Source organism: Caretta caretta, chromosome 11, assembly GCF_965140235.1.
Source record: "Caretta caretta isolate rCarCar2 chromosome 11, rCarCar1.hap1, whole genome shotgun sequence".
Classification (NCBI taxonomy): domain Eukaryota; kingdom Metazoa; phylum Chordata; order Testudines; family Cheloniidae; genus Caretta; species Caretta caretta.
This window is the reverse complement of record NC_134216.1, coordinates 68,152,543-68,180,358: the sequence shown is the minus strand read 5'-3', so window position 1 is coordinate 68,180,358 and position 27,816 is coordinate 68,152,543. Positions and strand designations below refer to the sequence as shown.

The 27,816-nt window shown below is 40.8% G+C and overlaps 1 protein-coding gene across 5 annotated transcripts in view; it reads right to left on the bottom strand.

Moving 5' to 3' along the window:
• Nucleotides 1-27,816, bottom strand: part of SPAG16 (sperm associated antigen 16) — a 754,420-nt gene that overhangs the window by 112,679 nt on the left and 613,925 nt on the right. For 3 of the 5 annotated variants that reach the window (XM_075118125.1, XM_048869269.2, XM_048869273.2), the window contains one exon: nucleotides 22,826-22,952. The exons of the other annotated variants lie outside the window; for them this stretch is intronic. In XM_075118125.1, the coding sequence (XP_074974226.1) occupies nucleotides 22,826-22,952 (127 nt within the window). The remainder of the gene's footprint in view (nucleotides 1-22,825; nucleotides 22,953-27,816) is intronic. 5 annotated transcript variants of the gene reach the window in all.

Here is a 27,816-nt window from a genome sequence, read left to right as displayed (position 1 = left end):
GTAGTTCAATATTCTGCTATATATGGCTCAATTCTACAACTGTGTCTGTGTGGGTGGACTCCTGCACCCACGTGGAGCCCCACTGAAATTAATGGGGCTCTGGCAAGCATAAGGGTTGGCCAGCAATGCAGGATTGGGACCTGTAACGTCACTTGTCGCTAAAATAGAAACACCGATGAGTGAAATACGGACAGAACATAACAACACTGCACTTCCTGTCCTAAGCCATTGTGAAGAATACTGTATCCTACAAGGGGGATTTTAGGCAGGCATGATGTAATTACACAAGATGACCAGGACACCAGGGTTAGCAAATTTACTTTATCAAAGCGTTGTGAGATCTTTAATTACTACAAGTTGTCAGTGATGTTGTAGCTGATGTTGGTCCCATGATACTAAAGACAAGGTGGGTGAGGTAATATCTTCTACTGGACCTACTTCTGTTGGTGAAAGAGACAAGCTTTCAAGCTACACAGAGCTCTTCTGCAGGTCTGGGCTCGAAGAACGTTCAGACCTGAAAAAGAGCTTTGTGTCATTTCGAAAGTGTCTCTCTCACCAAACAGAAGTTGGTCCAAAAAAAGATATTACCTCACCCACCTTGCCTCTCTAGGTGGTCAGAAATTTACTTTTACAACAGATCAGAAATTAAGGGGTTTGGAGTTCCAGTGAATTTGGCAGGGAAAAAAAAAACATTCTAAATCTGCAATTCAATTCTCCAAATCAAGTTAGCATTTCTTTGAAAGGACTAATTGAAATTGTTCCTTTTTTGAGTCGCCCTTATCTTATTCTCCAGTAACTCTGTCTTTAAAGTTTACATTAAGAGCTTAACAATGAGATAATTAAACTAGAAGTTGGAACTCTTACAGAATTCCATATTCTAAGAATTTTAATACAATCTACAGAGGTTCAATAGAGTTAGAAAGAAATTATGCCACCAACTTAAAAGAAAAAAAAATCAAGTGATTCTTAAAAGCTGACCTCCCAGTCTTATCTTGGAGGGCATATACATCCACTTTGACCCTCAAAATTCAATAAAGAGGTCTAAAAAGCCCATAAGTGTATGTCTGATGTTATTCCTGGTAATTCTGCTTGTGAGATACTTCTGATGATGTACTCAGAGTACTCTAAATCAGAGTATATACATGCCTGTTCTTCACAAGTGGCAAAATGCTAGCCCTAAATGCATAGAAATGCTAAGACAGGGGCTTGAAGATTACCACAAGTTTTTGACCCCATTTATTCCTTTTTCTAAAATAAACCTTAACAAAGTAAAGCTTTTATGCAGTTGCTGATCAGATACTGTGCAAGCAGCCTTCCCACATGGTTTAAATTAGATATGAAAGAATTAGTATCCTAGGTTTGAGAAATGGTTGCCTAAAGGATTCATGCTGAGAACAAAAGAGAGAAAAAAGCTACTGTGGTCAAAGAGAGATGTCAATGTTTTGCAAGGGCTATTATTCAAGACAAAATATAAAACTCATTTAACTTTATGTGCTAAAGTGGCTTAGTCCTCTAAGAAACAGTATATGGATAATAATAATTGTATAGTTTCTTAGAAAAGAAAGAGGGAAAAATAAGCAGGAGAACAGCATTTTTGTGTGGTAAGAGGTCTATGACCTCTCGTGGGAATTCTTCACATAAGGTGTATATTGCTCCGTGGGGAACAGAAATAGTTGTAAGCAGATGGGCTTGTGCAAGTAGAAACAGCAGTTCCACAAGTAACTGGTTTCTTTAATATATGACAGTTCACATCCACCAGAGCTTTCAGCACCACACTGCTTAATCACTCCTGACATTTTGCCCATTTCATACATTCACAATATGATGGCCAAATATGAAAAATAATGAGACCAAATGGCCGCGTAACCCTCAATGAAAACAATACAGTTTATGCAAAACAAACCACTTTCTTAGGGAACTCTCTGTTTAATGAATGTGAGTCCATCTGTTCACAACAGTTCCTTGGAAAGTACTTGTTTTGCCCACAAAAACCAATATTGACTGTGCTGGGTGGTTTGTTTTGTAAAATTGTGTAACATCTGTGAAAGCAAGGTTGTATTAGACCCAAACAGTCAAAACATAAAACTTTAAACTGCATTTCATTATGTTACAAGGTGCATACATTATAAGGGCAATCCTGGGGGGGAATTCCTACTGTTAGCCAGAGAATGACATTGTTTTCTCTCCATGATGAATGGTTGGGATGGTGCAGAGGTGAGGTTCATATGTCTTCTCCATGATTATGAGGAATCAGACAGATATAGAGCCATTAGAGGCTAGCATAGAAAACCCTGTCTCTGCAGACAGCAGAAGTAATGGGCCCCACTGGGCCCCCAGGGAAGCCAAGAGTCATGCTATTAACTTCAGTGGGAGCGGGAGCAGGATAGGGCCCACTGTTCTTGCTTTTTATGATGGCACAAGCGAAGTCCTAATGATCGTTCTGCGGTGTCTGTATTCAGCAAGCAGCTCTGCTCACATAATTGGGTAGTTTATTGTGATAAGAGCTTGTTATCCAGTCCTAGGCAGGGCATCAAAAAAAAACAACCCCAAAAAAACAAACAAAACCCCACCACACCATGTTTTCATAGTAAAATCCCTCGTATCGCAAAAGTGCACTGTACCAGGGCAATATTATTATCTGTGCAACCATACGCGCATTAGTATCTATTCTTTAATTTATAGAAATGCAACTACTGTGTCTTCACTTATTAAATGCCCCTGCTTTGGCCATTTTTGACGATCCCCCCCGCCCTTCATAGCATTACTGCGAGATTCACCTCTCTGTCACTGTAACCTGTAAGTCTTAAAGGAGAAGACAAAACAGAAATGGGACCTTTAAAAATTATTAGAACAAAAGGATTTTTCTAAGAGGAAAAAGAAATGAAATGTATTTTAAAGTATAACTTAACAATAAAAATGAACTATTATAAAACGTGTAGCAAATGTAGCCACCTTTTCTAGTCTGGGGTAGGGCTGGAGAAAAGCAGCTTCCAGGAGTGCTCAGAGAGCAGTGCACAGGCTGGGGTGATTTAAACTGAAACAGGCTGCCTGTGTATCTGGTATGCCTCTCTTACCCCGGAAATCAGCCGATGCCTAATGCTTCCCTTTCTCCAAACTCCAACTCTGCCAACCAGCTAAGGCCTGTGGGGAGACTTTAGGGGGCATCGTCTTTATTTTTACTTTACTGTGAGTTTTTGAGGGAAGAAGAGTTTATTTCTGCAGGATTGGTTGGTTGCTTTTTTGATATCCTTGTTTCCTTTGCCTGTTCCCTTTCCCCTTCTTTTAATTTACCCTTATCCTTTCCAGGAATAAAATGTTTGTTCGGCCTGATAATCTGCTGGTCCTTGATTTCCTGTAATTATGAACTGTAATGTCCTAGAAGTCATATGGGTTTTCTGTTAGTTTATGCATCTGGGTGTAGGCACCAAGAACAAAGAAACCAGGGCCCATTAAGCCTAGAGTGGACCACTGACCCCTTGTAGAGGGAAGAATTAGGAGTTCTCCCCCTTTACGTACAAAAGGGTAGTAATTTTTTAAAGAAAAAAATTAATATAAAGAGCTTTTATATTAATCTCTAGGCAAATTTAGACATTTTAATACTCTGGTGAGGGTGACTTAGTGATGCTCAGTTCTGTTTAGTTATGGTCCCAATTAAATAAATTGGACAGTGATTCTCAAAACGATATGTATCATTATCAGAAGGAGTTAGAAATATATGTTGTGACATTAAAATACACACTTAAAAAGACAATTCAGGGAGACACAGACTGATCAAATGGTCATATTTTGTACTGCCACTGGGATTTTCAGTATGGCTCAGAAAGTTATTCCTGGTAATGGAGGTTTCATAGTGGAAATCACAGTAAAACTCATTGGGGCCTGATCCAAAGCCTGTTGAGGTCAATAGGAGTCTTGCCAGTGATTTCAGCAGTCTTTGGATCAAGCCCTAAGAATACATATTTGCAGTAATAAATGAACGGAGCATCGGGAAGCTGAGCTAAAACTTGTGCACTCATTGAAGCAATTAGATGTCATCCTTGACGAAACCTTAATAAGAATCATTTTTCTTCCACACAGCATGTATATCTTTTGTATCCTTTGGGTATACCTGTTCAGATGTACAGGTACCGTGTGTGCAATATACAAATAAAAACAGAAACAGCAAAAATGAAAGGTTTCCTCCATTTTTGCACAGGTAAAACCCAGGGGGGAAAAGCTTTTCTTCAACTACTGAAAAGAAAAAAAGACACCTGCCGTTAACTGAAACCCCTTTAAAAGTAATTTTCTGGGACTAGTTTTGGACAGTAATCAATATTCAGAGTTCTTGTGGCCAGATGCCATAATATGCACACTGACTCATGTGTCAGAACACCACTTTCCCCTCCCCTTGGGTAGCTTGCCTTTTTGAGGTGCAGTCGCTGAGTCCCTTCAAGCCTGGTCACCGAAGATTTAGCTTGGATTTTATGCAGCGGAAGTCAAGGCCAAGGGAAGGATCCTTGGATGCTTCCAGTCCCCTGTACCCTAGCAAGGACCAGGTATAAGCTAGGCTTTGGAGAATAAATCAACAGATTTCCGACTACCACGGGCCAGTAGGTATTGCAGTGTATAGAGATACTTACATTTCCCTATCTCCACAGCTCTAATTGTGACAAGGAGATGTGACAACATTAAAAAGGAAGTGGGATCAAGGACTATGACCTAACATACCCCCTCTCATATGTTATTTTAGTGATCTGTAAATGCACTCCTTGTGAAACAACTATGCGTGAAAAAGCATTACTATTCTGCACCATGAAAGTTTTCGGTAAAGGATTCAATGCTTTTCTCTAGCTACTTAAAGGGCAGGCTTGTAGCTACAGCTAAAATAATAATAAAAATAAATAAATCACCATTATACAGTGCCTACTGTGTTACCTGGGACATTTCAAGGAGGATATAGGCTGAAGCTGGCAGATTTATTAAGGTGAAGGAAAGGGGATATAGACAGTAGGAGTCAGAGACAAAAATTCCAGTTACAAACTTTTTGTTTCCTTTCTTTCTAAAAGGGCAATGCACAGGGTTGTTTTTCTTTGTGTGCCTTTGTTTACTAAGACCTATCTTTGAGATATTAATTTACTGGCAGAATGTTTGAAATTGACAACTCCAGCATGGAATACCCTGAGGAAACAAAAGCTACAGAGGAGCAGGAAACAAAACCCTAGGGTATGAACTACTGCTCACTTTGCCAAGGTGATGGGGGAAAGAAAGAGAAGTCAAAATCCAGACTGGAATTTAAGTTTCACAGCAGGATGACTCTGTACAATAGACCACACCAAACCCTGAATTCAAATAATGCTGTATTTTAGGGATAGGGAGCAGCTTAACTCACAGCTAAACTTTGCATCTCAGACTCACATCTAATAATAATAATAAATCAGATCACCTTACAGTATAAGAACAGATAAATCTGTTGAGGGAAATAGTGACACATTTTCCAATTAGTCAGTTATCAGCTGGGCCTTCAAGATGAAGTCATGTGAGGTTTAAATGCCCCTTGTTCCAAAAGTTTGAAATTTTCTCTATTTTAGAAGGGTTTAAAATCTGTGAATGAATGATTTCTAGCCAGACACATACAAAAGAAAGAGTAAAGGATTGATCAAATACAATGGGCCAGAATTAGCTCTGGATTATGCTGGTTGGTCCCTGGCATCAGAAAGTATCTCCTCTGGAAGAAGCATCAGGTAATGACAATACATTTGGCACCTGGAAGTCTGGTTATGCATCTGGAGTGTGGCCAGGCAGGTAGGGGAGTCAACACCCAAAGATAGATGTCCTATAGAACCACATGACAGATTGGCCTCTGGACACATTCTTCATACTGCATCCTGGGGAGCCACCACGGCACAAGGCCTGGAGGGCCACTCAACTTCCCAAGCAGCGCCATCACTTCGGGAAGCGCAAAAGCAACATGCTGGGAGGGGTCTGAGCAGGTGGATGTGGTGCAGTGGTGCCAATTCAGATTTTGGAGGGGGAGGGAAATTCCAGTCCCAGTTAGTGCCCCCCCATCCCAACAGGTATACCGGGTCTCCTTCGGTCAGGGAGTCTCCCTTATCTCTTACCTCAGCGGACTTTCCACATAGGAACAGACTCTCCATGTGCCAGGCTGCAGCACCATTTGGCCTGGCCATCCCTCTATCTAGACGGAGGGTAAGAGGGGCCATATTGTGTTGGTCATGTGACCATAATGCCACTTACTGAAATTTAGCCCGGTCACCCTTTGTCCGTACGGAGAGACAGCCAAGTCAAATTTCAGTGGCACTGTGACTATGCAGTTGGAGTAATGCTCTGGATGGCTCAGCAGCAGCTACTCTGATTGAGTATGAAACCACTCTTTAAAAGTTGTCAGGCCATAGTCCCACCCGGCTCCACAGCCTACGGACCTTGGAGCAAGTGCAAAAATTGAGGGGGAGGGGGATGGCTCACACAGACCCTCATAACTGGCACCATTGGTGTGGATGACCTTCTTGCTACGTGTGAGAACCACATTGCCTAGGGGAGGATGGTTGTTTGGCACTAGATTTTTGTTCTGGACACCAGAAGGAAGATCCTTCCAAGGAGAGAAGAGATCCTCAAGGTGAGCCAAGTAATACGTAGAAAAACAGACAAAATTAAAAAAAGATATTTAGAGCGAATTATTTTCTGAGCTCTAGCTCCATTGTACTGTGGGGGAATCTAAGGCAAACAAAAGGTAAGAACAACTCCGCCTGGGCCACAGTGCTACAGTGATGTTTCGAATGCAGGAGTCTCTCATTCTGAGTCCTGTGCTTAGTCTACTTAAACTACTCAGCTGTCACTGCTTAGGGTCTGAGGCACCAGCTCACCCTCAGATCACGCAGGGGCCAGCATTTATGTTAGAGCAGAATGGCCTCCCTCAAAGGCGTAGTCAAATCAGTCAGGGCTTTCCACCTGGACTTTGGTTCTTGTGTCTATGAACTTGGGGACTTCCAGTCTTTGGTCAGTTAAATCATTAATTTTTAGAATTTAAAAGTGCTCCCATCTCCTTGCCTCTGAGCTCCTGTATGTACATTAGTAAAAAATAATACTGCACTCAGCAAACCAAAAGTAAAATTACGTACCTACACATTGTATCAAGGCAGGTCCTCCTGGAGCAGCTCCTCATGGCTAGAGGTGGCCCCACAGGTGCCCTGACCTCAGTTTCCTTATTATAAGGTTCCTCATAAACTCCATTTTGGATCTTAGATTCAATAGTGCCCTGGCAGCAGGCAAATTTATTAACATAAATTCTTCAAAATAAACCCCCAGAGTCACATAGTCCACCACTATAACATGAAAGCCAGGCTTTTCCTCCACTTCCTTCTTCAGAGTGTCAGGTTCCCATGCATCTCCCTGGTGTCCCCAAACTGAACTCAAAGCCCAAATGAAAAAGTACAAAATAAACAGTTTCTGCCTGGTCTGATCACAACAAAAATGCAAAGTAACCTAGGTCTGCCCAACCTGGGCTTCAGGTCTGAGTCCTTCCTTAATTGTCCCCAGAGCTGAATTATTTCCTTGGACCTTCCTTCTCCATAGGCTCAAAGAGGTCAGAGAGCAAACTTCCCTTCACTGGTCTCCTGGCCCTGAGCTTTCCCAGCTCTTAGTTCTTCCTGGGCTGGTCCCAGCTCCCTGTCCCTTGTCTGAAATACACTTCATGGGGACTGTTTCCTTGGACCTCCTCTTCTCCCTTGGCTCACAGAGGTCAGCAAGCAAACTCAACTCTGCTGCTCTTCTGGCCCTGAGCTTATTCTAGTTCTCCACTACTGTTCATTCCAAGATGCCCCATCCTACCTCCCCATTGCCACATGACCCTTTATGTAGGTCGGGTGTGTTCTCTCCCACGGCTAGAAGGCAACTAACGAGGCACAGGTGGACTGGATTTGCTCTCTCTTAATGGGGCCAGTCCCCTTGTGACACCCATAGTTCTCCTACTCTGAAGTGGGCATCTGAATAAGAACATAAGAATGGCCATACTGTGTCAGACCAAAGGTCCATCCAGCCCAGTATCCTGTTTACTGACAGTGGCCAATGCCAAGTGCCCCAGAGGGAGTGAACCTAACAGGTAATGATCTAGTGATCTCTCTCCTACCATCCATCTCCACCCTCTGACAAACAGAGGCTAGGGACACCATTCCTTACCCATCCTGGCTAATAGCCATTAATGGACTTAACCTCCATGAATTTATTCAGTTCTCTTTTAAACCCTGTTATAGTCCTAGCCTTCACAACCTCCTCAGGCAAGCAGTTCCACGGGTTGACTGTGCGCTGAGTGAAGAAGAACTTCCTTTTATTTGTTTTAAAACTGCTGCCCATTAATTTCATTTGGTGGCCCCTAGTTCTTATATTATGGGAACAAGTAAATAACTTTTCCTTATTCACTTTCTCCACACCACTCATGATTTTATAGACCTCTATCATATCCCCCCTTAGTCTCCTCTTTTCCAAGCTGAAAAGTTCTAGCCTCTTTAATCTCTCCTCATATGGGACCCATTCCAAACCCCTAATCATTTTAGTTGCCCTTCTCTGAACCTTTTCTAATGCCAGTATATCTTTTTTTGAGATAAGGGGACCACATCTGTACAGAGTATTCAAGATGTGGGCGTACCATGTATTTATATAAGGGCAAGAAGATATTCTCTGTCTTATTCTCTATCCCTTTTTTAAGGATTCCTAACATCCCGTTTGCTTTTTTGACTGCCGCTGCACACTGCATGGACGTCTTCAGAGAACTATCCATGATGACTCCAAGATCTTTCTCCTGATTAGTTGTAGCTAAATTAGCCCCCATCACATTGTATGTATAGTTGGGGTTATTTTTTCCAATGTGCATTACTTTACATTTATCCACATGAAATTTCATTTGCCATTTTGTCATCCAATTGCTTAGTTTTGTGAGATCTTTTTGAAGTTCTTCACAGTCTGCTTTGGTCTTAACTATCTTAAGCAGTTTAGTATCGTCTGCAAACTTTGCTACCTCACTGTTTACCCCTTTCTCCAGATCATTAATGAATAGGTTGAATAGGATTGATCCTAGGACTGACCCTTGGGGAACACCACTAGTTACCCCTCTCCATTCTGAAAATTTGCCATTTTAATCACAATAACCTCCTCATTTTCCAACACAGAGGCGCTCTTCTATTTTTTTTAAAATCCCTCTCTAGTCACACCACAATGTCAGCAGGTGGAGCTGTTCACAGAACTGATTGGCTATGGAACTCAGCCAACTGCCCAAGCTGAGAAGAAAAACTATAAATTCCAATTAATAAACATTATGAAAGATTAGTCATCTTCAGGAAGGATAATTTATCTTTTACCTACTTATTCATCTATTATACATTAAATGGAAATGAAGAGACTTATGGCTAAGTAAGATATCAATGTGAGGGCATCCCAACATTTTTCCATCTCTCTGCAGGAATAGTCCATAAGGGGAAAAAAGGATTGACTGAGATATTTCTCTTCAGCTGGAATTCAATGCAAGTTAGATGATGCCTTGGGTGGGGTCTCAAGAAGAACCAGGTGCTCATTTCAGAGAAGGGGGAGGGATAGCTCCGTGATTTGAGCTTTGGCCTCCTAAACCCAGGGTTGTGAGTTCAATCCTTGAGGGGGCCATTTAGGGATCTGGGGCAAAAATTGGGGATTGGTCCTGCTTTGAGCAGGGGGTTGGACTAGATGACCTCCTGAAGTCCTTTCCAACTCTGATATACTATGATTCTAAGGAAAGAATACACATAGGTAAGTACACTTTATCTTTCTCCCAGAGGGCTGTTGGTACTCCAAGATCTGTTACAACTGGGAAGTAGCCAGCAGTAAAACAATTTTCTACAAATGGGAGGGAAATATATAACATCAAGAAAACTGAATCAAGACAGGGAAAACCAGCTCTTATTTGATGGTTTAGGGATTTTGAGGGGGTTGCTTCTGTTCTTTTTGTTGGTTTTTTATTTAGTTTTGATTTTTTCTTCCCTCACTATATGAAGCATTTTAATAAAGGAAAATCAAGGAAAAGATTGCAGAAACCTTTGTCCAAAACTCAGACAACACATCTGTTTTAATGCAATAGATAAAAGCATACACTGAAGGTCAGGTAGCCAAATAGCAAAAAATTGCTTGAATAAAGCACTGTGCGGTTCTTCTAAATTTATCAGTCTGGAAATAGTGGATATGAACATTTCACATCCCCTTCTTAGGTCAATGATCTTATCCTAAAATTGAATCCAATTTTCTTTAAGCACTAGTTATACATAAAACAAATTTGAATGTCCCAACTCTATGTAAAGTGTCCAATTTATTCACTTAGTAGTGGAAGGTCTTAAAATTCAAGGAAAGCAAATAGTGAAAACAATAATTTTGAGAGACAGAAAATTCTGGTTCAGGCCCGAGAATCACCTCATCTGGGGAAAAAATGCATATAAGGATTTCAGATAGCTATAACCCCCAAACTTGCTAGCTCTTCAGTCCAATGTAATTGCTAACAGGAAAAATAATAATGGGAAATATCCAGAACACACCTCCATATATTCAAAAAAAGAAGATTTAGAGATTACTGAAACTTCAAATCATTGCACTAGTCTCCCAATGGCATCTCTGCAGAGACACAACTTTAAAGTTTTTGGATGTGTGATGTTGCTTCAAAAACAGGCCAGGAATGGAAGGAACATGCTACAAGGCTCTTAACACTGAGACTTTGATCTTTAGGAAGGTAGGACTCAAACCCAGCCAGAGTCCATCTAGAAGAAACTGCAATGACTCAAACCCAGCCAGAGTCCATCTAGAAGAAACTGCAATATATTCCTGGTTGAGAAAAAAATGGGATTCTTGTCCTTTGAAAAACACCAAGATCTCAGAAGCCCTTGAATTGCCAAATTTGTGGACAATTAATAGATCTGAGCAAGAGCTCTCCTCAATAGTCATTCTCTAGAAAGCAAGTCCTTTCAGGTTCCAGGCCAAGTGCCTCAAGTACTTTCAGCCTGGCAGTTTGAGAGGATCCTGAAATAAGATCATGTCACAGACCATGGGGGTTCAATGATGCTGAGTGCCGCCTGTAGGAATCAGAGATTTTGGGCATCTGTGCCACTACCTTCCTGTTTAGGCTTGAGGGGAACTCCAATATAGAGGTCTTGGGCTGCTGGAGTAGACTGCTTTGCAGGCATGGAAGCCCGAAAACATGCACTATGTTTTCTTCTCTTATTGAAGAATGTTTCAGTCCTTCTGGCCCTTGTTCCTTCATACCAAACAAGGATGCTTCCATTCAGAGGAGAATATGTCAGTCGGTGGGTGATAAGTACTAGTGGAGATGGAATGGCTGTATGGCCACCCCATGTCCTATCCCTATGCTGGGAGGTGGGAGACGTCAATCACTCCTAAACCCTGCATTGGTTCCTATTCAGAAGGCCCATTCACTCTCTTCCTTCTGGGGAAACCAAGATAACCCCTCAAGAGCATGGAAGACACAGAGATAGGTCTGTGAGATATAACAAGCCCTCATTAAGCATATGTATGGAGACTGTATTATTAATCCATTTATTTTGCATAACCTCATGGACCACTTTTTGTCCCTGATTAGGCCTTTTAACCCCCTTGATAATTTGTCAATATAAGTTTATGGCTGCACTTTTCATTGTATTTCATTTTAAAGAAGATTACATGCTTATGAAAAGGTGCCAGACTCAAAGAACTGGAGAATGACAACTAGCAGGACTAGCATAGGCAGCTGTGCTGTGCTCTCTCTTCCCTCTACCCTTTGAATATGCTTCATCCCCAAACTAGAGATGCCACCCCTCCCTCTCCACTGAGATCACCAATGGAGGTGTCAATTAGTGCCAGTTATTAGGTTACTAAATGAGGTACAGACAACTTTTCATGAAGCCTACCAGCTCTTTTTGGATTGGTCATCAAAAAGCTGTCAGACTTTTCATCACTGTTGAACTGAGCCAGATTCTAACTACTGACCAAGGGGTGACAATCTCTGTACCCCATTACTAATCTCCTGAGGCATCCTCTTGCCACTGAATGCCTGTTATACCTGTCCTATTCTTTGCACTACATTTAAAAAAAATTATACACATGCGCACACGTACACACACACACACACACATATATATATAAACCAATTCATTTGATACTTTATTTTATAAATCCCTGATTTTTATTACATTATATAATAGAGTAAGCCTTATTCAAAGCACAAGAACTGACTAAGCTGTTGATCTTTTAAGTGAAGCTTTCATGGAAGAAAGGATAGGATGACCTTCAAGGGATCTTTAGTGTCTGATTGTCTGTAGGAATAAGCTAATCAGGAGATGAAGTCTTGTATCTAAGCCAGACTTTAGATGGAACAGTGCAGTGAGGCTTCCAGAATAAAAGAAAGGAGTTTTCATTAAATACTTGTAAACACATTCAAACTGGAAATATAATAATTGTACCTTTGTGAACTAGAATTAATATAAATTCAAGAACACATGGACTTAATAAAGTCACAAGAGCAGCCAATGTTATAAGAAAACATTTAAGATGTTGAATAGATTTATATTTAAAAATACTTGTGCCTAGTTTAAGGGAGATTTAAAAAAAAAACAACTGAAAAATTAAATAATCTGGTTTGTCGTTAGCTGCTAGAGAATCAACATTTTGATCAGTTATGTTCCACTTGGGAAGTGCAAACCTCCAATTACTTTCAGCTTGTGTTAGTTTAACACAGGGATTTCAAAAATCATGTGGACATTTCTGGCACACACTCTCAGAACAAACGATTCACCCATCACCAAGTTATGGGCTTAATGCCAGTACAGCCGAGAGTCCTGCTCTGCCTTAAAGAATAATGTTTAACCAGTCAGCTACCGCTGCATTCAACCTGGGGTACTCAACGAAACTAACAAATCAGTATATTGCTCTAATGAGGTACCACACTTGCATCCAGAACTTAGTTTTAGTGTTGGAGATATGCAGGCATGTGAGAAGAGAATACTTAATCTACAGTGTATCTACTTGACAAAAGCTGGCTCTATTAAACAGCTGTCCATCTTCCTGCACTCAGGGGAAGGAAGCACTCCTCCCTAGCAAAGATGAAGAGAATATCAATGGGGCTAATCTCTTCAAAGTGCTAAGAGCTCAAAGCAATTGCCTGCAGTAGTACACAGTCCCCACCTCATTAGCTCAGCAAAGAAAACAGACACAAATATACAAAATACAATCCCACATTTCAGGCAAAAATATAAAGCACTGAATTTCCAAACCATTCCCCCTCTCCTTTCCAAGATACAAATATTTCATACATTTTAAATCATGTGTATATAGTGAAAATGTAGTTATACATATTAAAAACCTCTTCTCCTTCCTTTTTACACATTTAAATAGCATGGACTCTGGTCACATTGAAAAATGTTCATGTCATGGCATAAGTATTGTACAGCATAACTCCCCTTGTTAAACAAAGGAAAATTACTCACTAGCAATTCCTTCCCTTTGGAAGGCAGCGACAGTAATGAATAGACTGTGTTATATGGCTTCACCTACAAGGACACAAGGAGGCAAAATACCTGTCAATCAGATCCTATATATGAAGGCCCTGGTCCACCCACTTCTTTCCAGTTAGAGAATTTCAGAGGCAAAGGAAGATTCTGAGAGAGAGAAATTAGATGCAATGCAGAAGTCAGGGGAAAAGGATGCATGATGGAAGAAAAGAGGACTACAACAAAAGATATGATCATTGAGCAATTTTGCCTTGTTTTACATTCCTGTATTCCTATCCTAACCACTGAGTCAGTCAAGGACAGCCAGTAGATATAGTCAGCAATGCCTGGAGGAGGAGGAGTGTTTATATTAATGTGTTGCTTGTAAGACTTTAAGACCAAGAGAGGCATCCTGTGATACAGCCATACAGCCCAGCTGGGACAAGGAAAGAGGTTAGGGCCTTAGGCCAACAAGTGCAGAGGACACAAGACCGTCCACAGTTCCAAAAAACAAAGCTGTCTGAGCACCAGGAGACAAACAACAATACCTCTGAATTATTCTTTGTTATTTTCCTGAGAACACTGGCTTGTTACAGCAGTAACTGTTTGTCCCAATGCTTTGCAAAAACACCTGTGAGCAGGGATCTGACCCTAACAGATTATGTGCAAACACAAGGGAGTTTGGATGATAGAGTTGAGGTGAACCAAGCCATTATTGGTGTTGCCAGCTGGAGACCTACTGTCTGAAAAATATTAAGCCTCCATTGTCTTCATTAGTGATGGCTGAGTCAAAAAATCGTTGAGCTATAAAGTGATCTCCTGAAGAGATACATGTTAGGATACCAACCAGGCACGCAGAAGACATACTCCCAAAAGAAAATGAGCACTCCTTGTCTCCTCTACTCTGTTTACATCTGTGACTGTTGACTATTGGCTGCTCTACTGTCATACATGCTTGTGGAACATTGGGGAATCTCAAGTTTGTAGGACTAAGAAGATAGCCTGCAGTTATAAGAGGTTTATGCTCAGTCTCTGTTGGCCAAAGAAAGACTGTTCTCCTTGACCTCAACTCAAAAAGCTGGCACCTGTACAGCTGGTAATGAGAAGATTTGGGATAGGAAAGAGAGGCCAACTGAAAGTGGAGTTCGGGGAATCACTAGGCAAAAGGAGGACTAAGCTGGCTTGGGAAGAAAGATTCCTGGAGGTAGCGGATAGATTGCCACTAGGCTAATGTTAAGGACTTAAGAGGCCAAAGATGGGCCAGGAATCACATCCACACAGGCTGCAAAATGACTCAGACCCTTTGAAAGACCTATTGAACTAGCTGACTATCTGGATTGCTCCCCAATGGAGAGAGCATCCAAGGACTCTGAGGCAGAGATCCTATCTCTGCTGGATTCATCTTGGATCCCTCCTCAGATTCAGATTCCATCTTTTGTTTTGGCTTCTTTCCTTATTCCTTTGCTAAACAGGTCTGGAAGGAAAGACAGAAGCAGAATTATTGAGAAAAGGAGCTGAATCAGGGACTAGTGACACAAACTCCAATGCTTCCAGGCTGAAGAAGGCAAAAGAACTGGAGGGAAGTGGACAGATGAGCTGTTATACACATGGTTGGTTCACCTCCTTTATTCCTGGTGGGTGGAGCTATAACACTGTCTGTAAGACAGAAAACTGAGAGTGAACAACAACTAGAAGTAGGGATTTTTGGTTTGTCTGAATTTTTACACCAAACTCAGAAAAATGCCAGTGCAATTCCAAAGGATGAGTCAGACAGAACAAGCTATGTTTCCATATTCTCCTTATTTTACCCTAAATGAATTTGAAGCTCAGGCATTGAATGTTGAGGGAAAAGGTACCCTGTAGATTTATTAGTGTTGTTATATAATCTGCCTTTTGGATAAAAAGATGCAGGCCAATAGGATGCTTGTAATAAATAAATTCAAATATGTATAAAAATCACCTGCCTTTCAATACAGAATTTAAAGGCATAGGGAAAAAAAACACAGATTCAGAATATCACTGCTGCAACAAAGGCTAACTTCGTAAATGCTGGATGAGAGTATCTCTTTTTTTGTCAAGTTCTACTTTAACCATAAGTAAGAGGATACCAAATAAAGTGCAATGTAAAAACACCAGGAAAAATGGGGCCCAGATTTTCTCCTGCTCCTGAATTCTAGACTACTCCAGTTTATGCCAGCTGGCAGTGGTGCTCAAAGGCTGAGCATTGGTGGAGTGGAGGTGCATTCTGCCCCAGCCCCATGACCAGGCAGTTAATGCAGGAGAGCTGCATTAAACCAAGTGAGAGCTCTCCCTGGCTGGGAGAGTCTTCAGCTGGCCAGTTAGGACTAGATTCCATTTTGTGCCTTCTGATAGGTGCAAAGTGACCAAGAAGAAGAAGAATATCACTGTCATCACTGCCATTGGCACCAATCTCTCGCAAAGATCTGGACCCAAAACTCCAGCTGAAATTGAGGAAATGAAATAATTTTGGTGTGCTTCCCATTGCAGGATCAGACCTTAAAATACATTTCACTACAAAATATTAAGTAGAAGTAATTATTTGCTTGGTTTCTTTTTTTTTAAAGCACAGCACATAGTAATTTAGCCAGATCTGAATTTATTCTACTAAGCTATTTCTCCTCTTTTTAGCAAAAGGATTATTTCTGTTACACCCTTCTGCAGTTATCAGATTTCTGTGGACTAGGTTATGCCTTCAGGTAATGGATAGTGCAGAGATGGTGCCAGTCCAGGAATAGCCCCCAGAAGCAGTGTGCCTCACAGACCCCCTCCTGCCCCCGAGTCACAGTTACAGTGGCTGAAATAAAGAAAAAAAATGTGTATGGAATTTATGAAAGTGTGGAACTGTTTCCTTTTCACAAATTTCAAAGTGGACACATTTTTCATTTGTCGTGAACGTTTCTGTGCATTTTCCAAAGTTTTAACAGCAATGATCAAAATCGTGTTCCACCACAATTTCAAACATGATTTCAACAGAAAAATATGAACAACAGTGTTGTGGAAACATTCATGAAAAACAAAAAACAGATGTCAAAAATGTTTTACGAAAAGTCTGTTTTCAGAAGGTGGCTATTTTTTACTCTACATTTTCTTTGGGCTAAAATGTCTCCCCAGCTCTAATCACAGTTCCTCCCCTGCTTTCTCCTTGCTCCTGGTTGTAATTTACCACTGATCTAGACGAGCAGTTAATTACTAACTCCTCCACCAGGCGATGGCTCATCTACTCTGGCCAGTGACGGGTCTGGTGTAGAACCAAGGTTCACCCCGACCCTCCCATCTATTAGAGGGAGTGAGCAGGTGAATAGCCCAAAGCCAGGTTAGCCTGTCTATAGAAAATGTAAAGAGGGTTCTTATTCCCTTGTGCTGGTGTACAGCCTAAATCCCAAAGTAGCTCTTAGTACTCCCCCTCTAAAAGGTCAGTAGGAAAAGAGTGAAGAAAAGAATATCAGAGTGACTGCAAAATGCACGCGGTAGAGCTGAAGATTATAGCTATTTCATCACACTGCACGTGCTAGAAAGCCATACTCTACAAGTCTGATTTTCCCAGAATAAAATACTTGCTCCTTTTCTTAAATTTGCACGTTGTTCAGTGAAATAAAAACAAGCTACAGAGGCTTTTATCTTCCACCTAAAATAAAAGGGAGATGGAACCTCTGAGCTCAAAGTGTATAAATTGCATGGAAATGTTTGACATGCAGTTTTAGATAAAACAAGGCTAGTAATTATTTCTAGTGCCACCTGAGCAGCCTATGGTCTTTTGCTAATAATGTGCTGTTTGCCCCGGCAAATAAAATGCAGACCAAATTAACTGAAACTTCTATTAAAGGATTATCCCATTTATGAAATCAACCTTACAGATTACAGAAAATGACTATGTATTCAATTTTGCTTGGGCACCTTTTTACTCAATTAAAAATGACTCCAGACAAATCCTTTTTGTTGTTTGACTTGAGCTCATGCAGTATATGAGGACCAGAAGGTTGGAATTATAACAATATTTACTTTAAACCTGCTAGTACAATATTCTAAGTAGCAGAGGCAGTGACCTGTGCAGTTAAAGTTGACTAACATTTCCCATTATAAGACCCTGGTTTCGGTTGCTTATAACTTTTCCAACTTGACATGGTTCAGGCTGACATTTTGCCTTTTGAGAGTCTGCCTAAGGCTGATTCTGGGGGGAAAGTGTCAGCTGAAATGGTTCAGCTGTTTTTCAGGATTAGATTGGAAAACGATGTTGTTTAGCCCATTTTGAAAAAAAAATTCTCTCAACCATTTGTTGTGAAGCTCTAGAGCCTCTACGCTTTGGAGCAGGGACTTGAGATTTGGCAGGTGAGTCACCCTGATGCCAGAGATGTGTCTTTTGCTATCCTAATGAAAATTCTTCTTAATTTGGCCAAGTTATAACCTCTGGACAATCTCAAACTGTACATGCTCAGTATAGACTTTTTAGAGTTTGGCAGCTAAATTCTCTGAAGAGTCCATCTGCACAGAGCATGCTTCATCACCTCACAGTTCTATGTGCTGCCTGAATTGCAATCTCCACAGAGTGACTAAGCATCCTCATCCCAGGGATGAGCAGGACTTTCCTTATAATTACTCCTCCTAGCGGTTGTGGGCTGCTATGGCACCCTGACAATATGGAGGAGGAAGCTTCCTGGCTGAAATGTAGAGGGCTGAGTAACAGGAGGTTGGTACGGGGTGGAGATGCTGGATAAGGGGAGCAGGAGCAAGGAAAGGCAAAGGGAGGGGAGCAGAATAGCAACAGGAGCTGGGAACTAGAGGACAGGACCAGATGGAAGAAGTTGCCACTGTGAGTGTTCTGCAATCAGACCCCACGTGTCTCAAGTTGGATACCCAGAAACTGAGGAACATACAGTGGTTAACTATGAAAATGTTGGTTTATGTAACATGCTCAGCATCACATTCACCTAGGAACCCTGCTCTCTAAGACAGCATTCAATTGCCTCACTCACAGGACCAACCTTTCACTGCCTCTGGATTCTCACCTCATTTGCAGCCATGCTGAGCTTTCACAACTGCAACTGAGGTCAATAGGAGCTTCAGTCCAACACACACACAGCTATGAAATGCGAGGTACTCCGAAAAATCACCTCCTAGGCATCTCAATGTGGGCACCTAAACTCAGTTGACAGCTTTGACAATATTGGCTTTAATTCCTGTGCCTCTATCCCCCACGTGTAAAATGGGGATAATAATATAACCACACCTCACAGAAGTGGAGTGAAGATAATTTGATGAATGCCTGTAAAGATCTAACATACTATGATGACAGCAGCACAAAAAAGCCCATAAGGGATGACTCTGTATTCAATTAAAGGTTTGGGTGGTGTGCGGTAAATAATGCCTGGGTCCACAAAGTGAATCCTGAGAATAAAAAGAAATATTGAATAGCAACCCACTCAAGGAGTTCATCCTGGGCACTAAATGGGGCAGGGGTCCTGTGAAAAAAATAGCATGTGACCATGTAATTAAAGACTGCACCTTATGCACAAGGGGCCCAAATTAATGTTGGACAGGCAACCTTAATACAGGCATTTCCTACATAAGAACAGCCACACAGGGTCAGACCAAAGGTCCATCAAGCCCAGTATCCTGTCCTCTGACAGTGGCCAATGGCAGGTGCCCCAAAGGGAATGAACAGACAGGTTATTATCAAGTGATCCATGCCCTGTAACCCAATCCCAGCTTCTGGCAAACGGAGGCTAGGGACACCATTCCTGCCCATCCTGGCTAATAGCCATTGATGGACCTATCTTCCATGAATCTATCTAGCTCCCTTTTGAACCCCGTTATAGTATTGGCCTGCACAACACCCTCTGGCAAGGAGTTCCAGAGGTTGACAGTGTGTTGCATGAAAAAATACTTTCTTGTGTTTGTTTTAAATCTGCTACCTATTAATTTCATTTGGTGGCCCCTTGTTCTTGTATTATGAGAAGGAGTAAATAACACTTCCTTATTTACTTTCTCTATACCACTCATGATTCTATAGACCTCTATCATATCCCCCCTTAGTCGCCTCTTTTCCAAGCTGAAAAGTCCCAATCGTATTAATCTCTCCTCATACGGAAGCCATTCTATACCCCTACTCACTTTTGTTGCCCTTTTCTGAACCTTTTCCAGTTCCAATATCTCTTTTTTGGGATGGGGCGACCACATCTGCACGGAGTATTCAAGGTGTGGGCGCACCATGGATTTATATAGAGGCAATATGATATTTTTTGTCTTATTATCTATCCCTTTCCTAATGATTCCCAACATTCCTAACTATTGAGTGCTTGCCTTGGCAACCTTAATGTTCTTTTAACAGTGTTTTTGGATGTAATACAGACAGAAAGTGAGTCTTCTCATATGTTTAGAAAACTCAGCAAACCTTGCAGCAGAAATCATATAGCCACCATACTCCTTTTACATAGAGCAGAATTTTGCTCCTTTTCCTCAAACTGGGTGTAAACGGAGAAACACTGTCCCATCCCACTGAATCTGCCACGTATAGTAAACTGCTACATTTTCCTGGTACTACTCGCTGGTTTCTGCATCTCAGCCATATCCTAAATGTCTTTCCTTACACAACAGGAGATTAGTGTGTGCACCTTAGGGTTCAAAGAGAATGTCCTGCAGCATCTATAGTTCTCACTCCTTACACTAACTGTTGCTATTAACTGTGCTGTTCATCATCTTTTCAGGTGGATTTGCTGGATGGAAACTGTGAAAAACACCCGAGAGCATCATATGCGGCAAGGTTGGTGGGTTGCTGATGAGGAAAGGAGGGGATTTGACATGTGCATGGTTTGTGAATGTTAGGTGTAGTGGTCAATATGTGCTGGAGAATAGATATAAATGCCTGGAGATGGTGGTAAACTTACTTACTAAAGGACAGATCTGTTTTTAATAATAAAGGATAAGTCACAGAAATGTTAGGCCACGATACTGCAGAGAGTCGCCCACATGCTTAACTATGAGCCAGTGGGGTACCCACGGTGCACAACGTGAAGTAGATGTGCATGTCTTTGTAGGTCTGACATTAAGCTTGAGCCTGATGATCAAGTCTCACAATGGGCTGTGCCCTAGCTATCTCAAGGACTGTCTCACTTTCCATACCATAAGCTAGCGTTGTAGTTTCTCTAACTTCGCTCCTCCCCACACACAAACACAAAAACCCCTGGAACTATATTTAGAATGAGACTTCCAAGTAGAGGGGTGTAACATTTTGTTTGTATAGGTTTAAACTGAAGACAAGATCTACACCTAAGAAAGTGATCCAGTGAGAGAAAAGCTCAGGCAGAGAGAGAATAGACTTTACTGTTGATATTTAATCAGAGAAAGATTTAGGCAGATGTGGGGTCTATCCAAAGCCCACTTTAGGTAACTAGGGTCTTTCCATTAACTTAATTGGGCTTTGAATGAGGCTCAGAGAGAAAATGAATATCACTTTACTGGTCATATTCTCAGCTTCTGAAAAGAACTGCATCACAGCGCCAATCAGCACTTCTGCCAACAGTAACATTCAGATAAATAGAACCAGCAAAGAGCATCTTCAGCAGCACCATCTGGTTTCTCCCAACAATGTTACAAAGAAACCAGGCTTTCTTAGTAGCAGCTCTGCACTGGAGAACTTTCAGCAGCTGTCACATTGACAAAGGATGTTCCCATCTTCAGACCAAAATATAAGACCTTTCTCTTTACATTAGATTTCCCACAATAACTATCTTAAACTGGTAGCAAAAGAAAATCAAACAAAAATCTTCCATTAAGTATAATCACGTTGTTTTACAAGGAACGGATTACTTTATTTATGTAAATTTTTATATGCAGCTATCTCGGTGATGGGAACAAGACACATAATTAGATTTTAAGCAATTTGGGGCAGGGACTGTCTTTTCATTCTGTACAACGCCTAATAAAAAGGGGCTGTAATCCTAATTAGGGCATCTAAGCACTACCAGCATACAAACAACAGAGATACAAATACTGTAATATTCTATTGTAGTCAGATATTATTGCTTATGACTGCGTTCTTTTAAATTATGCTTCCTTGTGGTCATTCTTCCCAACTTGGCATCTCTGTTGTGGTTACTCCTGCAGAGAAAATTTTGGATTTTATCCAAATGATGGGAAATTTTGCCCATTCAGACTATCTGAAGCCGATAAGCTTTCTACTGGAAACTTCCCATCTGGCTCAAAATACTGCTATTGCATTTTTCAGTGATGTGACTCCTTTACAAATGCCCCTACATTACATTCCAGATATGAAAAAGCAAAACTCCTTCAAATCCACATCATGCAGAATGTGAGCTATTTTTCTAAACTCTATATTCTTACATAGAGCAGAGCTGAATTCAGACTTGTGGAAGTAGTAGAAAGTGTATAATGTCAATATAGTTTCTGAAAATGACAATACATTCTTTAAGGATTGAATATAGAGATCTGAAAAATTCCTTATAAAATGCTACAGTGTCCCATGGAACTTTTTCTAGGAACAGCAACTCAGTGAAATAATATTCTATATTCTGTAGTTTTTTTACCATTATGACTGTAGTACTATTATTAGTAAACTGCTACTCTCTCACATCTCTCATATTTGATTTAAATGCTTGTGTCTGGCCTCATCAGCACTTAAGTGCATGCTTAAAGTTGAGCACATGTTTAAGTGTTGCTCTGAACAGGAGTGTTTTCCAGAATTGGGACCTAAGTTTGTACTGTGATACAACTGATTATCTGCCCCTTGAAAGTGACGATTAATGTCCTAGGTAAAACAAAGCTATTTTTGTTCATTTTGTACAATGGCACTCTTAAAAATATAAAGGAGCAGTCAGTCACAATGCTAGTGACATATTGTAATATATGGCTGATGATGCAAAAAGCGTTGCACTATATATGCATTTCAATTCTTTGTACATAACAGACCACTTATTTCAATATGATAGGGCGCTGCAGGGAGAATAATAGGATTTATCATCGGTGGTTATGAAACACAACTGTTGTATAAACGTATGAAGAAGCAGTAGAAAAGGAAGAGAAATAAACCCCTCTGTTTTCCTCAGACAGTGAGCATTTCTTACCTTTATGTAATTCTTTTTTTGCATCATTGTAAATGTTTGGTTTTATGTAACAACGGAGCATTAATACAATTTGACAAATTGAAATAAGTGTGTGTCACATCATTAGTTGGTATAAACAGGCATCGATTCACGAAAGCCAATTTACACCGGTTGGGGATCTGGCCTCAGAATTTTAAACTCAATTACAAAATGCTTTCAGAGCAAAACACTTCTTTTGATAGTCAGTTTAAGAAAGGATCCTACCGGATGGGTCAAAGACCACCTGATTGCCAGGATGGGGGCCTGCATCTATAGATACCATTGGTGTTACCCTCCGAACATCCCAGAACTTCATCACACCGTAGGAGTCACAGGAAACAATGGTGTCACCCTGCCAAGTATTAAAAAATGAATAAATTATTATTTGTGCTTCAGAGAGGAAGAGAGCACTGTGGCAGACATGGAGCTCATGTGTAATAATGTTAAGAATACTGAGATAGTTACATGTTTATTATGCACCTATAATGCCCAGATTCAATGGGGTCTGTGCATGAAGATGAGAGAATGGCTTCTCAGATAAAACACCCAAGCACATACGTGAAAGACAGTGGGGCAAACTGTTAGTTTCAAGGATCCGGTCTCCAACCAATTGCAAACCTTGTCTTGCCAAAGCTGGGAGTTACCACATCAAAGGGCTATAAATGGTGAAAAGGTGACATGATTTGGGGGAAGTGGGGTGATTTGCCAGGTGCTGTCCATGGAGCTGTCAGTGAACCCTGACAGGGAGGCTTTAACAAGCTAACAGAGAGAAAGCCTCTGTGGAGAAGCTTAACGGCAGTTAGTCCAGAGGTCCCCACGTGGAAGATGGTTGAACACCTAATAAACTAGACATGTCCAGATGCTGTTTCCATGTTTTTAAGATCTGTTTTCTCTTAAAGGATTTTGTTCTAAATAAATAATACTTGCCTTAAAGCTGGCTCTTTGATCACTGATGACCATTGCCATTGCCCTGGAGGGAACAGAATTTCAGGGCCTGGACAAAAGTCCGATCTGCTGAGGTAACCATGGTCAATACACAGGGGACTTCAACTCAGGGCCTGGTCTAAGAGTGGGTGACCTGCCTGATTCCATCCTAAGAGACAGGCGACGGCTAAAGGCTTGAGACCTAAATGGGGGCAGCTTATAGAGTCCAGGAAAGATGCAGTTAGCCTGGTAACTATGAATTTGTAACTGAAATTGTATCTTTAAATGCTTTCATTTTGCATGTTGTTTTGTCTTTGGGAAAACAGAGAAAGTGAATGATATTTAAAAAAAAATCTCTAAAAAACATAACACAAGGGGGGAAAAGTTTATAAAAATTGTCAGGTTGACTTCACATTAATTGCAGATCAATTTTATATGCAAAAGAATATTTAAATGTTAGCTACACTTGAAGTTAAGCAGCACTTACACTTTGATTTTTATAGTTATTTTTATTAAGGGTTACGTTAATATTACAATGCAGAGAAAGCTTATGTGGTTACTGACTGCTAATAAAACTAGTCATTAAAAATATAAATATATATACACATACAATATAAATATAATTAGTACAGTACTCTCATTAAAACTCAATCAATATAATACTTAATCTTTCATTGCAATATATCATAATCATAACCTGCACTAGACCTCCATCCCAGACAGTGCTATTGGAGGAATTTAAAGAGGAGCTACTTTCGTCCATGAGCTTACTGAGCTCGGAAAAAATGAGTGGTTTTGCTGTGACAAATAGTTCACAGAATAGCCACACTTATAATATCTGACGGAAACAGCAAAGAGCAAAGAGGATGTTTCAAAAGGCACATGTATGATAGCGTCCATATAGAGCCTTTTGATGGCATTAGGACAAAACATGAAACCTTTCTGTAAGGTATATTATTAAGAGCTCTCACTCTGTAGACCTTAACCAAATAAAACTCATTTTCTTCAGTGTGGGCCACATGTGAGCAGAACTGTATCCCTATATTAGCCATTTCTAAATAACTGTACAGGTTTAATAAAACCCTATTGTGAAAGGGTTTAAACACCAGAAGAAAAAGTTCACAGGAGGTGTGACACTTCTTGGGGACTGAGTCACCTTGTTCTCCCTGCCGCCAGCATCAGGGAGACATGCTTGTACTTAACTGGGTGTCATCTCCCTGGAAACACCAGCCTGTTAGCCACCCAAGTACTCTCCTCTGGGCTATTCCAGCCCCCACTTAACATTAAAAAGGTTGCAGAGCAGTTTTTAAACTAAGACGGGGGAAAGCCGATTGCTGCAGAGGAGCACGTGGATCGGACAGAGACTTCTCTTAGAGGAGAGTCTATTGATAGAGATTCTCTAGGTTTTAGTCAGGAGGAGAGGATGGATGAGGATAACATATGGGCCAGATCAGATGAGAAACAGTCACATAAAAAAGAATCTGACATATCAGAAAAGGGCAGACACATGAACAGTGACAAGTTTATAAAGTGCTTGTACACAAATGCTAGAAGTCTAAATAATAAGATGGGTGAACTAAAGTGCCTTGTGTTAAAGGAGGATATTGATATAATTGGCATCACAGTAAAAATCTGAAATGAATCCACATGTTCCATAGAATCTCTATGGATAGTAATTCCATGCTCTAATAAGAATATAACAGTAGGGATCTATTATCGACCACTTGACCAAGATAGTGATAGTGACTATGAAATGCTAAGGGAGATTAGAGAGGCTATCAAAATAAAGAACTCAATAACAGTGGGGGACTTCAATTATCCCCATATTGACTGGGTACATGTCACCTCAGGACGAAATGCAGAGACAAAATTTCTCGATACTTTAAATGACTGCTTCTTGGAGCAGCTGGTACAGGAACCCACAAGGGGAGAGGCAACGCTTGATCTAGTCCTGAGTGGAGCACAGGATCTGGTCCAAGAGGTAACTATAACAGGACTGCTTGGAAATAGTGACCAGAATATAACAACATTTAACATTCCTGTGGTGGGAAGAACACCTCAACAGCCCAACGCTGAGGCATTTAATTTCAGAAAAGGGGAACTATGCAAAAATGAGGAGGTTAGTTAAACAGAAATTAAAAGGTACAGTGACTAGAGTGAAATCCCTGTAAGCTGCATGGACACTTCTCAAAGACACCATAACAGAGGCCCAACTTAAATGTATATCCCAAATTAAAAAAACACAGTAAAAGAACTAAAAAAGAGCCACCGTGGCTTAACAACCATGTAAAAGAAGCAGTGAGTGATAAAAAGGCATATTTTAAAAAGTGGAAGTCAAATCCTAGTGAGGTAAATAGAAAAGAGCATAAACATTGCCAAATTAAATGTAAAAATGTAATAAGAAAAGCCAGAAAGGAATTTGAAGAACAGCTAGCCAAAAACTCAAAAGGTAATAACAGAATGTTTTTTAAGTACATCAGAAGCAGGAAGCCTGCTAAACAACCAGTGGGGGCCCTGGACGATCGAGATACAAAAGGAGCACTTAAAGGCGATAAAGTAATTGCGGAGAAACCAAATGAATTCTTTGCTTTAGTCTTCACAGCTGAGGATGTCAGGGAGATTCCCAAACCTGAGCCATCCTTTGTAGGTGACAAATCTGAGGAATTGTCACAGATTGAAGTGTCATTAGAGGAGGTTTTGGAATTAACTGAGAATCTTAACAGTAACAAGTCACCGGGACCAGATGGCATTCACCCAAGAGTTCTGAAAGAACTCAAATGTGAAATTGCGGAACTATTAACTATGGTTTGTAACATGTCCTTTAAATCACCTTCTGTACTCAATGATCAGAAGATAGGTAATGTAACGCCAATATTTTAAAAAGGCTCTAGAGGTGATCCTGGCAATTACAGACTGGTAAGTCTAAAATCAGTACCAGTCAAATTAGTTGAAACAATAGTAGAGAATAAAATTGTCAGACGCATAGAAGAACATAAATTGTTGGACAAAAGTCAGCATGGTTTCTGTAAAGGGAAATCATGTCTAACTGATCTATTAGAGTTCTTTGAAGGGGTCAACAAACATGTGGGACAAGGGGGATCCAGTGGACATAGTGTACTTATATTTCCAGAAAGCCTTTGTCAAGGTCCCTCACCAAAGGCTCTTAAGTAAATTAAGTTGTCATGGGATAAGAGGGAAGATCCTTTCATGGATTGAGAACTGGTTAAAAGACAGGGAACAAAGGAAGAAATGGTAAATTTTCAGAATGGAGGGGGGTAACTAGTGGTGTTCCCCAAGGATCAGTCCTAGGACCAATCCTATTCAACTTATTCATAAATGATCGGGAGAAAGGGTTAAACAGTGAGGTGGCAAAGTTTGCAGACGATACTAAACTGCTCAAGATAGTTAAGACCAAAGCAGACTGTGAAGAACTTCAAAAAGATCTCACAACACTAAGTGATTGGGCGACAAAATGGCAAATGAAATTTAATGTGAATAAATGTAAAGTAATGTGCATTGGAAAAAATAACCCCAACTATACATACAATATGATGGGGGCTAATGTAGCTACAACTAATCAGGAAAGAGATCTTGGAGTCATCATGGATAGTTCTCTGAAGACATCCATGCAGTGTGCAGTGGCAGTCAAAAAAGCAGACAGGATGTTAAGAATCATTTTAAAAGGGATAGAGAATAAGATGGAGAATATATTTTTGCTCTTATATAAATCCATGGTACGCCCACATCTTGAATACTGTATACAGATGTGGTCCCCTCATCTCAAAAAAAGATATACTGGCATTAGAAAAGGTTCAGAGAAGAGCAATTAAAATGATTAGGGGTCTGGAATGGGTCCCATATGAGGGGAGATTAAAGATTCTTTGACAATGGGATGGTGTTCCATGAAGGAGGAGTGCTGGGCAGAGACGGGCTCCATCTTACGAAGAGAGGGAAGAGCATCTTTGCCAGCAGGCTGGCTAACCTAGTGAGGAGGGCTTTAAACTAGGTTCACCGGGGGAAGGAGACCAAAGCCCTGAGGTAAGTGGGAAAGCGGGATACCGGGAGGAAGCACAGGCAGGAATGTCTGTGAGGGGAGGGCTCCTGCCTCATACTGGGAATGAGGGGTGATCAACAGGTTATCTCAAGTGCTTATATACAAATGCACAAAGCCTTGGAAACAAGCAGGGAGAACTGGAGGTCTTGGTGATGTCAAGGAACTATGACGTGATCGGAATAACAGAGACTTGGTGGGATAACTCACATGACTGGAGTACTGTCATAGATGGTTATAA